This window comes from Pleurodeles waltl, chromosome 7 (genome assembly GCF_031143425.1).
Source record: "Pleurodeles waltl isolate 20211129_DDA chromosome 7, aPleWal1.hap1.20221129, whole genome shotgun sequence".
NCBI classification, from domain to species: domain Eukaryota; kingdom Metazoa; phylum Chordata; class Amphibia; order Caudata; family Salamandridae; genus Pleurodeles; species Pleurodeles waltl.
The window spans coordinates 84,431,718-84,444,115 of NC_090446.1; the positions used below are offsets into that span (position 1 = coordinate 84,431,718).

The 12,398-nt window shown below is 49.0% G+C and overlaps 1 protein-coding gene across 1 annotated transcript in view; it reads right to left on the bottom strand.

Annotated features, from left to right (window-relative positions):
• Window positions 1–11,478, bottom strand: part of LAG3 (lymphocyte activating 3) — a 33,569-nt gene extending 22,091 nt beyond the window's left edge. The window contains exons 1-3 of the mRNA XM_069201601.1: window positions 11,460–11,478; window positions 10,851–10,998; window positions 2,703–2,917 (exon numbers count right to left, since the gene is read on the bottom strand). Of these exons, the coding sequence (XP_069057702.1) occupies window positions 2,703–2,917; window positions 10,851–10,998; window positions 11,460–11,478 (382 nt within the window). The remainder of the gene's footprint in view (window positions 1–2,702; window positions 2,918–10,850; window positions 10,999–11,459) is intronic.
• Between the last annotated feature and the right edge of the window lie 920 nt (window positions 11,479–12,398).

Here is a 12,398-nt window from a genome sequence, read left to right on the forward strand (position 1 = left end):
GACACACCTTGATTTTTGAAGCAGTTGCGTTAACCCACCAAGCTGTTGCATAGGGATTAGAATTTCTCACCTGTAGATTTTAAAAAAAGAACTTTATGGCACGTTCCTTACCTCCTGAGCTGTCTGACTAGGAATCTGTGCCCTCGAGGTTACCCAAAGATGTTTGCAGCGCATGCTTTAACCCACCAAGCTATGAGGAATGGTGTGAAATCTGAAGTCTTCACATACCACACTGGCTTTTACAGGAGGGGACTTCTCATGGTGCTGTCTACCGAAATTGGCATCAGTGACCTGCAAAATGTTCATAGGACTATGGAGTACTTGCGTGACCCGGCCCCAGCTCTAACTACCTTATCTGTCTAGACATAGGACAACTGGTTTGTGAGGGTTTTTAAGGCCGCAGCATTGCCAGTCATATGTTTGTGGTCATTTATTTGGTCTACCCAATGTGAAAGTCTTGGTTAGACTTGTCTCCTGTATGACTGATTCTGCCCCACCCATACTTGCTTTTTAGAAATACTCGCCTGTAATGAATATATAACCAGAGTGCATTATGGGGAGACTGAAAGATTTCATCGCAGGTCATTGTCTCCAAAAGGTTGGAAGAACTGGGGCTGAGTCAGTTTTGTGACAGTAAGCAGACCCCATCTATTGAACAATCTTCAATTTTCCCGAAAGGCCACTGGATGGCCTCCACCTTTTTAACAAGCCCACTTTAAAGATATTCTTTTAATCAATTTCAGGAAAAGGAAAAGCGAATTTGTCGCAATCTAAACTAAAATCTCTGGCTTTCAGGTTGTTTACAAATCTCTGCAGGAGGATCATTAACCCACTGACCTTCCTTACTGCACAGCTGCTTGTGCTATACTGTCCTGTCTGACCCTTGTGAAGCTACTCAGGCCCCGTCCACACCAGTGTTCAGGCAAAATGTCAGAGAAAATAATATTGTGTGGACCAAATTTGGTGTCAAGAATATTGAGGACAAAAATATTGTGAATGTTAGTTTCTATGGCTAAGCAAAGTTTTACTATACTTAGTTCCAAATATATGAACCTTTACTAAATATATATATATCTTCAAGGTATGTATATGTGGCGTTAAGAATAGTAAATCTATACTTTCCTATTTGCTCCTACCTTCTAGATCAGTGGTTCCCAACCTGTGGTCCGGGGACCCCTGGGGGTCCGCGAAGCCTTCTCAGGGGGTCCGCGAGAGCCTAGAAAATGAAAAAATATTGACAAATTAGGCCCCCAGCTTCCAGTAATGACTCAGGCGGGGGTCCCCGGATTCCCATGATGATTCAGTGGGGGTCCCTGGGTTCCATTAATGTTAAAGTGGGGGTCCACATAAATCAAAAGGTTGGGAACCACTGTTCTAGATCTTTTGCTTCTCAATACTTTTGACACCATTTGCCAATTGTTATGTGATTTAGCCAAATTTGCCCGTAAGGCTACCTAGATTGATACTTGTTACGAAATTGAAAGATGGCTCCGAGTTAAACGCTTGCAGCTGACATCTGTATGATTTTTGAAAGGCGGCCTCTGAAACCCAACAAGCGCAATTCAAGTTTTCTTCTCTCTGACATTGGTAAATTGAGTGTCTTTCATTTTGGTATTATACTCAATGCTTTAAATGTGCAGGCACTGTCTGCACTCCTTTAATTTGAAAGGGAGAGTACCGCCACTCCTCGGCACTGCTGCAATCCATTTAATGGGAGAGTACCTGCACTTCTCAGCACTACTGCAATCCATTTAATGGGAGAGTACCTGCACTTCTCAGCACTGCTGCAATTCACGTAATGGGAGAGTACCTGCACTTCTTAGCACTGCTGCAATCCATCTAATGGGAGAATACCTGCACTCCTTGGCACTGCTGCAATCCATTTAATGGGAGAGTACCTTCACTTCTCAGCACTGCTGTAATCCATTGAATGGCAGAGTACCTTCACTTCTCAGCACTGCTGTAATCCATTTAATGGGAGAGTACCTGCACTTCTCTGCACTGCTGTATACATTTAATGGAAGAGAACCTGCACTTCTCAGCACTGCTGCAATCCATTTAATGGGAGAGTACCTGCACTTCTCAGCATTCCTGCAGTACATTTAATGGAAGAGAACCTGCTCTTCTCAGCACTTCTGAAATAGTTTTAATGGGAGAGTACCTGCACTTCTCGGCACTGCTGCAGTACATTTAATGGAAGAGAACCTGCACTTCTCAGCACTGCTGCAATACTTTTAATGGGAGAGTACCTGCACTTCTCAGCACTGCTGCAATACATGTAATGGGACAGGACCTTCACTTCTCGACACTGCTGCAATACTTTTAATGGGAGAGTACCTTCACTTCTCAGCACTGCTGCAATCCATTTAATGGGAGAGTACCTGCACTTCTCAGCAACGGTGCAATACATAATGGGAGAGTACCGGAGTTTATCACGACTGCTGTAATATATTTAAAGGGATAGTACCTGCAGTTCTCAGCACTGTTGCAATACATTTAATGGGAGAGTACCAGCACTTCTCAGGAGCAAACGGGTACTCTAAAGAGTGAGTACCTGCACTTCTATATTTCCATTCAAAACCCTGATTATACTCTCTGCTGCTGTTGTACAGTGTTAACAAACAGGATAAAGTGCGGCATTACATGATAAAAAAAAGAAGTTGTTATATGAACCCATGACTGTGTCGTGTTTTCCCGCTCACCTCTGATGACGTGCAGCAGCACGTGGCACGTCTTCCGCACTCCCCCGTACTGAACCTCTCCGATGTAATGGCCGGCGTCTTTATACTGTATGGAATGGATGTTCAGTGAAAAGTCCCCGCTGGGAAAGAGGGCCCTCCGGACGCTGGCGCGAGGCAGGATCCAGCGGCCTTGGAGCAGGACCCCGTCGGCCCCGACCGAGAGGACCGGCCCGTGCCTGAGGGGAGCAGAGAGAGAGTCAGAGGGAGGGGAGACACAAAAGAAGGACAACGAGGAGCAGGCGTGAGAGAGGATGCTGGCAGGGCCAGGGAAATGCCATTAACTTTCTCCGCGCGGAAATTATTACTCCGGCTGCAGTTTACTCATGTTTACACATTAGTGCTCAAGCGAGGATGCCTTGTGAGAAATGCTCAATAAACATGCGTGCTTCATGAAAACAACATGAGAAGAAGAAAGGTCCTGCTGCGACTCCTGGGAATTTGATCGTCCCCCACAATAATAATGCAAATTCTCTCTTCTGTCTGTCACACAAGAGGACCATTCCACATTTACTACACAAAATAAAACTACATCAAGATACCATCACGTAGAATCTTTTACACCGAAAAACCACTGCTGAGAATAGCAATACTGAAAATACTACTACAGCGAATAAACTTAGTGCAGACATAAGTGTGCTGGCCTTAATCCCAACTAATATTACCCAAACCATAACCATCGCCTAGTCCTAGCTCTAACCAGAGGCCTAACTTTAAAGCTTACACTAACATTAAACCTGCCCGGTAATGGCACCCTAGTCCAAACACAAACATACTGTAACCCCTGTGCCTGGCCCTTCGTCAGTCCTCAACTCAACTCTTACCCCAAACCCTTGTTCCTAACCTAAATACTAACCATAACCCTGTCTGAGACATGAATCCTGTCCCTAAACGTTACCCTAAAGCTACCACTAAGGGCTCCATTTAGAATCTGGCCACTCGTAGGCTGTCCCTATAGATTTGGTGGGCTATGTTGATCGTGGGTTGTGTGCCAGATCTAGAGTTTTAAGAAGATTGGCTTTTGTTTTCAGGGTAGTGGTGTTTTTATCTAAAGGGCAGGGCCGGCTTTGGGGCGGTGTGAGCGGTGGGACCGCACCGGGTGCTGACCTGGATTGGAGGGGGGTGCCGACCTCCGAAGGCGCTGTGTTTAGAAAAGACTTACAAAAACTTGTGATTTAAAAGCACCTACTGAAAAATTCCTTGTGCTTCCAGCCTTCAGAAAACAATTAAAATGTCAAGATACCTCTTGTGATTAATGTTCCTGCTAGGGAGAGAGATGGGAGTTTTGTCTAGCTGCAGCTTTGACTCGCCATAAAGTAGCACAGAGGGTTAATATGCCTGCTGCAAAGAACAGAACTATATTTTAGGTGGATAACTGAGTGGATTAGTAAAGCCAGCCTTTACAAGCGCCTTAAAACAAATGAATGTATGTGAAAGGGGGTCTATGGAAAGAAGTGGGGCACATTTGCCAGGTAGTGGTGAGGGAATCCAAGGAGGTGGTCATGGGATGGGGGAGTGCCAAAACAGACCGCCGCACAGGCCGTCACCAGTGCTAAAGCTGGCCCTGCCAAAGGGCCCCACACTCCGCAGCAGTAACCCCTTCAGTAAACAAAATACATTGAGAGCAGGTCCACCATGCCGCTGCGGCGCAGAGCCATGTCAGACTTGTTAGCACTTTATTTTCCAAATACAAATCCTCAAAGCAGGGGCTTGGCTTCCAAAAATAATAGGCATATGCTCCAAAGTGCAGGGAAGTTTCATCCAACTTAAGGGGAGGTGGTTCCTTCTTGTTAATACCATAATGTACAGGGAGGACCAGACCAGGAAAAAAATCCTTCAGACATAGTGCCCTACAATCTGCCCTAAATCCGGCCTGCTTTCTGATTCCAAGTCAAATGCACTCGCTTGGGAGTGAGGTTATTACCGACAGAGGTGTCTGTGGGTAACACGACCCATGATCTCGGAACCTCGTTATAGGGCTAGAGATGCAAGAGGTGGCGGCTGCCAACTGTACATATCCCAATACCTGCAACATCTAAATGCCACCTTAAAACTAAAAGTAAGGTTAAGCTGAGTCCAGGGATCTTCATACTTGGGGGGCAGGCCCCCCTAGGGAGGCCTCAAGGGATCCCGGGGGGGGGGGGGGGTGCCAGGCTCTGGCCAAAAGAAGCATTATACAGATAACAGGGCTTTGTTTTGAGCAGAAACAAATGTGTTACATTTTTTAAAAGGTAACAGAACTTAACTGTAATGTTTAAATAAGTCTAGGCATAATTTAAACATTGCCAAATGTATAGAATAATTGTGAAGCATGTTGAGGGGGGCTCAATGAATATTTATTTTCCCCTGGGGGGACTTGGCATTAAAAAGTTTGAAAACCACTGGCCTAGTCCCTCAGGTAACCCAACCCTACTCTTAACCACAGCAGTGCCATCACTGTAGCCTTAATCTCAATGGTAGTATTAATCCTAGTGGTGGCAATTTCCATGCAGTAGTATATGAGTACTTTTACATTTCTATAGTGAATCCTTAGAGGTGGGGATGGGGTCTTAAAAATATCCACTTTTGCAACTAGAGTCAAATAATTCTTTTTTTTTTCACTTTGTGAAGCGGAAAGAGAAGAAAGTCATATTTTTCATGAAGTTACGACAGAAGAATTTGTAAATGGCTAAAGAGTTCTTGTTTTAGCTAGACAATGAATGCTAAAAAACATTTTACTTCTAAATATTTGCCAAGTCGTGTTTTACATCCTGATATAACGGATTACCTTGCGATGAGGAGAAACAGAAGCAAATCTTCTGTTTCTGCGTGATTCTTTGAACCTGCCATGGAATGTACTTTTTTGGGTGTAAGATCATCGTTTGGTTTACCTGTTACTCTGCTCTCCATGGACACTAACCAGAGTATACTCCCCTTTTCTTAATTTAAGTGTAAATAAATTAAACACGAGTAGTACATGATTACTCATTTAATTTGCACTTCATATTTTATTTGTGAATCTATTAAAATTCAGGGATCATTTATATCAGTCAGGGTCATAACTGAAAAAGAGCATGTCCTATCACAAATCAAATCAAATCAAATCAAATCATTAACATTTATAAAGTGCGCTACTCACCTGTGCGGGTCTCAAGGCGCTAGGGGGAAGGGGTTACTGCTGCTCGAAGAGCCAGGTCTTGAGGAGTCTCCGGAATACGGAGTGGTCCTGGGTGGTCCTGAGGCTGGTGGGGAGGGTGTTCCAAGTCTTGGCCGCCAGGTAGGAGAAGGACCTCCCACCCGCTGTGGAGCAGCGGATGCGAGGGACGGCGGCGAGAGCGAGGCTGGTGGAGCGGAGAAGACGGGTGGGGGCGTAGAAGCTGAGGCGTCGGTTGAGGTATTCTGGTCCCTTGTTGTGGAGGGCTTTGTGTGCGTGGGTGAGAAGTCGGAAGGTGATCCTTTTGCTGACGGGGAGCCAATGCAGGTGTCTCAGGTGGGCGGAGATGTGGCTGTTGCGGGGTATGTCGAGGATGAGGCGGGCGGAGGCGTTTTGAATACGTTGCAGACGTTTCTGGAGTTTTGCGGTGGTCCCAGCATAAAGGGTGTTGCCGTAGTCCAGGCGGCTAGTGACGAGGGCGTGGGTCACGGTCTTTCTGGTGTCGGCGGGGATCCAGCGGAAGATCTTACGGAGCATGCGGAGGGTGAGGAAGCAGGAGGAGGACACAGCGTTGACTTGTTTGGTCATGGTGAGAAGAGGGTCCAAGATGAAGCCGAGGTTGCGAGCGTGGTCTGAGGGGGTCGGTACGGTGCCAAGGGCCGTGGGCCACCAGGAGTCGTCCCATGCGGTCGGGGTGTTGCCGAGGATGAGGACTTCCATTTTGTCTGAGTTCAGTTTCAGACGGCTGAGCCTCATTCAATCTGCGACGTCCTTCATACCATCTTGCAGGTTGGTCTTTGCGCTGGCGGGGTCCTTGGTGAGGGAGAGTATAAGTTGAGTGTCGTCGGCGTAGGAGGTGATGATGATGCTGTGCTTGCGTACGATGTCGGCGAGGGGGCTCATGTAATCATTGAAGAGTGTCGGGCTGAGCGAGGAGCCTTGAGGGATGCCGCAGATGATCTTGGTGGGGTCTGAGCGAAAAGGTGGGAGGTAGACTCTTTGAGAGCGGTTGGAGAGGAAGGAGGCGATCCAGTCCAGGGCCTGGCCTTGGATCCCGGTGGAGCGGAGGCGGGTTATTAGGGTGCGGCGACAGACGGTGTCGAAGGCAGCCGAGAGGTCGAGGAGGATGAGGGCGACTGTTTCACCGTTGTCCATCAGGGTTCTGATGTCGTCTGTGACTGAGATGAGGGCGGTTTCAGTGCTGTGGTTGGCTCGGAATACGGATTGTGAGGGGTCGAGAAGGTTGTTGTCTTCAAGGAAGTTGGTAAGCTGCTTGTTGACGGTCTTCTCCATGACTTTGGCCGGGAAGGGGAGGAGCGAGATGGGGCGGAAGTTCTTCAGGTCGCTTGGGTCAGCCGTAGGTTTCTTTATTAGGGCGTTGACTTCGGCGTGTTTCCAGCTTTCGGGGAAGGTAGCAGACGAAAAAGAGGAGTTGATGATGGTCTGGAGGTGTAGGGCGATGATGTCGTCGGCTTAATTGAAGATGAAGTGTGGGCAGGGGACCGAGGGGGCGCCAGAGTGGATTGAGTTCATGGTGGTTTTGATTTCTTCTGTGTTGATGTGGGTCCAGGCGTTGAGGGTGATGGCTGGGGGTGTGGGTTCAGTTTTGGTCGGCTGGGTCTGGTGTCCGAAGCTGTCGTGAAGGTCGGTAATCTTACGATGGAAGAAGGTGGCGAGGGAGTTGCACATGTCTTGTGAGCGCGTGATGGCATTGACGTTGGTGTTGGGGTTGGAGAACTCTTTTACGATGCTGAAGAGTTCTCTGCTGTTGTGGCTGTTTTTGTCCAGTCTATCAGTGAAGAAATTCCTTTTGGCTGCGCGGATCAGGTGGTGGTGTTCGCGGGTAGCGTTCTTGAGGGCGGTCATGTTGTCAGCGGTGTGGTCCTTATGCCAGGCTTTCTCGAGGGCGCGACAGGTTTTCTTTGATTCCTTAAGGGTGTCAGAGAACCAGAGAGGTTTTTTGGTGTTGGCCTGTCTTGGAAGGTGTCTGAGGGGAGCAAGGTTGTCTGCGCAGTTGGTGATCCAGTTCGTGAGGCTGAGGGCTGCGTCGTTAGGGTCGGCGGTGAAGGTAGGTTGGTTGTCGATGAGCGTGGAGAAAAGCTGTCCTTCGGGGATTTTGTTCCACTGTCGACGAGGGATGGGTTGAGTGCGGAGGTGGCGGGTCTCGCGTCGGAAGGTGAAGTGGACACAGCTGTGGTCGGTCCAGTGTAGATCGGAGGCGTGGCTGAAGGAAACGTGTTTGCTGGCGGAGAAGATGGGGTCAAGCGTGTGTCCGGCGATGTGGGTGGGGGTGTTCACCAGTTGCTTGAGGCCGAGGTTGGCGAGGTTGTCGAGCAGGGCGGTGGTGTTGGGGTTGTTGATCTGTTCTAGATGGAAGTTGAGGTTGTAGTCTGGCGAGGCGAGGGCGTGCAGGGAGATGAAGTCGGTGATGGAGTCGCTGAAGAGGGCGCGCAGTCCGGGGGGGCGGTAGATGAGTGATCCTCTGAGGGTGGTCCTGGGGTCAGTGCGGATCTGGAAGTGCAGGTGCTCGGCGGCGAGGGGGGTGTCTTCGGTGTAGGTGGTGACGCTGATGGAGTCTTTTAAGACGATGGCGATTCCTCCTCCTACTTGGTTGGTGCGGTCTTTCCTGGAAATCTTGTAGCCTTCGGGGATGGCTATTGCGATGTCAGGGACCGAAGAGGCGTTCATCCAGGTCTCCGTGATGAAGGCGACGTCTCGTGCTGTGGAGTCCAGGAGGTCCCAGAGTTCAACGGCGGGCTTGTGGACGGATCGAGCATTGACCAGGATGCATTTGAGGTGGTTGATGGCGCGTGGGCTGGTGGTAGTTTCGTGGTGGAAGATATGTTTGCAGGTGTGACATGCGAAAGGTCCATGGGTACGTTTCGGGTTAGCTTGGAAGCAGGTGCTGGAGCGCCCTGGGTTGAGGGCGTGGAGGGTGGTAGGGTCGTAGCGGTGCAGCGGGGTTTGGGAGTGCTGAGGACCAGGGGTCGTGGCGCTGGGCGTGGGCCAGGCGTGGACGGGCGCAGACGGACTTGCCTTTGGCGCGCCAGTGGCGCGGTCGCACAGCGGCCGCCATAAGAATGATGAGGGGGGGAGGGGACAGCTGGGGGCGGGGGACGGGAGTGGGGCGACGAATGGGAGCTGGGGGGGGCGGGCGTGCAGGAGGTGGTGGCGGGAAAGCGGAGGGAGGTGGGACAGGTAGAGGGGAGAGGAGATGGGGGGGGTTAAGGATGGTGGGGGTGAGTTTGGGAAGAATTTAGGAAGAGAGTTAGGAGGAAGGTTGGGAAGATGGGGGGGTTGTAGAGGTGGAGGTGGGTGAGGGTGAGAGGTAGAGTGAAAGGATAGGAAGATAGGGGTGGTTACAGAGGAGGTGGCGAGTGAGGGGGAAAGATAGAGAGATAGGAAGATAGGGGTGGTTACAGAGGGGGTGGCGAGTGAGGGGGAAAGATAGAGAGATAGGTAGATAGGTAGATAGGAGGAGGTGGCGAGTGAGGGGGACAGATAGAGAGATAGGTAGATAGGGGTGATACAGAGGGGAAGGCGAGTGAGGGGGAGAGACGAGACAGGAGCAGGAGGACAGGCGCGGAAAGAACCAGGGAGCAGGTAAAAGAAGAAGAGGAGCCGAAGAGGAGCCGAAGAACAGAAGACAGAAGACCACAGAAGAAGGTAAAGAAGAAGAGGAGCCAAAGAACAGAAGACAGAAGACCACAGAAGAAGGTAAAGAAGAGGATCCGAAGAACAGAAAACAGAAGACCACAGAAGAAGGTAAAGAAGAAGAGGAGCGCAGAAGACAGAAAAATACAGAAGAAGGTGAAGAAGAGAAGCGCAGAAGACAGAAGAATACAGAAGAAGGTGAAGAAGAAGAAGAGGAGCGACGAGCAGCAGAGGGAAGAGCCAAGAAGAGGGACAGAGAAGAAGAGGCACACGCAGGTCGCGGTGCAAAGGAGAGAGAGAGAAGCACACAGATGAAGACAGAAGACGGGGAGCAGGAGTGAAAGAAGAGTACAGAAGAAGACTACAGAAGAAGAGCGCAGAGGAAGAACAGAGAAGAAGAAAGGAAGCAGGAGAGGAGGTGAGTAGCGCGGGGCAGGGCGAGGGGCTGGGCGGTGGGGGGGGGGGGAGTACTTACTGCGAGGTAGCTGGGCTAGCTAGGAGGTCTCAGGAACCTGGGCTGGAGGAGCTGGAGGAGCTGCAGCGGCAGGGGAGCGACCTACCCTTGGGTCAAGGTACACCTCCCCCCTCCTCCACTCACACAAACCAATAGCAATTGAGCAAAGGAATACATCAATAAATAGGAAAAGATCTTAGAATAGGAACACGTCTGGGAATGTATTATGAGACCATGATTGAAAAGGGAAAAAACACCAAAAGAAAAGGTGGAAAAATCAAAACCAGAAAAGAAGAAGACAGAACAATGTAAGTAAAAATGAAACGAACAATAATTAGAGAAAATGAAAAATATAAACAGAATACAAGCTAAAAGAAAAGAAAGACAACACGGAAATAAAAAGTTGAAGGGTTGAGAGTAGGAAATAAGGGGAAAATAACAGCATGAAAAACAAACAAGGAAAAAAGAGATTACAAAATGTAAAGGGAAAATAGAAAGATAAAGATTTCAGCGAAAAGAGAATCCTTAATCAGCGACAACCACGAGGAAAAAAATGAGAAAATGAAACATTTAAAAAAAAGGTAAAATAGAGAAATAAACAAGGAGAGAATAGGAACTGAAGTAGAATTTAAATGTAAGGAAAGTAAACACCAGAAGAACACTACATGATTAACAAAAGAAACACATTCAGAAAGACAACAGGGAGAATAACACATTTGCACGAGTAGAGAAGTAAAAGACACAATGGGCAACTAGAAGAGACAAAGCACAAAAGGCATCCTCACAGTGGCCAAATGTCCCAGCACCACATGATCTGTTAGTATCCCTCCGCTCATCCATGGAGCATCCACAGCTCCCTGTGCCCCCTTACCCTTCCGCCTTGGTCCAGACTGCAGAGGTCCTGGCATACTTTTCTGCCCTCCCGACTTCAAGCTGCTGGGCGGTCAGAGTGCAAGGGAGGACGGCAGATGTTCCATCTTCAGCAAACACCTTCATCCATGGAGATGTCCCCGTGTCCACTGGGGAATAGAGTCACACGTCACTGTCTTCGTCAGGAGCCAGAGCTTAGGCCAGACATGAAAACATGAACAGGGACAGGCTGGGACATCATGGGTGCATCCTCATGCCCTGGAATTATTATTCATGTAGCGCATAGCTGGGAATCAATACAGTGCTGAACGTAATGTGGTGATAGGAGACTGGCATAAGACCACCTACGACTTTGACTTACACACCTGCAATACATTTTACAATTGCAAGTCACATATTGACATTCTAGGCACAAGTAGATGAAGCAATTAGTTCAGAATCACACAATGTTTAGTGTAAAAAGAGGGCAGGGTTCAAACTAGATGGCCGGCTAATAATACTAGCGGGTGTGGGGAAGGGCAGATTCGGTGGTGAATGAATAGATAGATGCCTTGTTAAGAGAGTACTCCAGCACTCATTCTATGTGCACGTCGGTTGCTCTCGTCCTTACCTGCACCGGAGGAGCCCATGGTCATTGCAAAGATTAGGAGCATCGAATCTGGAAGTCTGAGGTGTCTCCCCATGAGTAGCATGTCTCTCCTCTCCCTCCTTCCTCTGGTCTCCGTCCTCTTTCTTCTCTCCTTAATGCCACTCTAGACTTCCCACACCTCTCTTCTCTCTCTCTTGTTCTAGTAATCACTCTCTCTCTCTCTGCCTTCCCTCTCGTCCTAACTCTTCCCCTCTCCTGCTCACTCTCTTTCTACCGATCGTATCTCCTTTTCGCTCTCTTTCCCAAATATCTTTTCCACTCTTCTTTTGTGTATCGCCTCTTTGTCTTTCCCTCTCTTCTTCGCTTCCTCACTCTCTTCTTTCTCACTCTTTCTTTCTCACCCTCTCTTTTTCACCCTCTTGCTCTCTCTTTCCCTCTCCTCCCTTTGTCTCTATCTCCTTCTCCTGCTCTCACTCCCTCCTTTCTCTTTTTTCACTCTCACGCTCTCTCTTTCCCTCATCAACGTCTCCCCTCTCTCTTTCCTTCTCTCACCCTCTCTTTAATTTTTCTGATCCCCTTCTTTTCCTTTTCAGTACCTTTACACCTCTCTTGTGCTCTTTTTGCACAGTCTCTCAGCGCTTTCTTTATCCACTGCTTTCTTTCTCTTCCTTTCCTTGAAAACCTTTTGAACCCAATCCCTTTCCTTCTCCTCTCTCTTTCTTTCTCTCTCGACGCGTCTTCCTCTCTCCTCTGTGCACGGCTGTCTTTCTTTCTCTGACCCCTGCTCCCTTCCCTCCTCCTGGGTTATTAAGCCGGGTCTTTGATGCTCTATGTTACGGTAAGTGGGCCGCCCTCCCTCCGCGCGCTGAAGGCTGACGTCAGAGCCAGGCTGGTTGCCGCCCATTGGCCAGCAGCGAGGAGCGCGTGTCGGGCCCCTGCCGCAGGTGGCGCGTGCTCGAG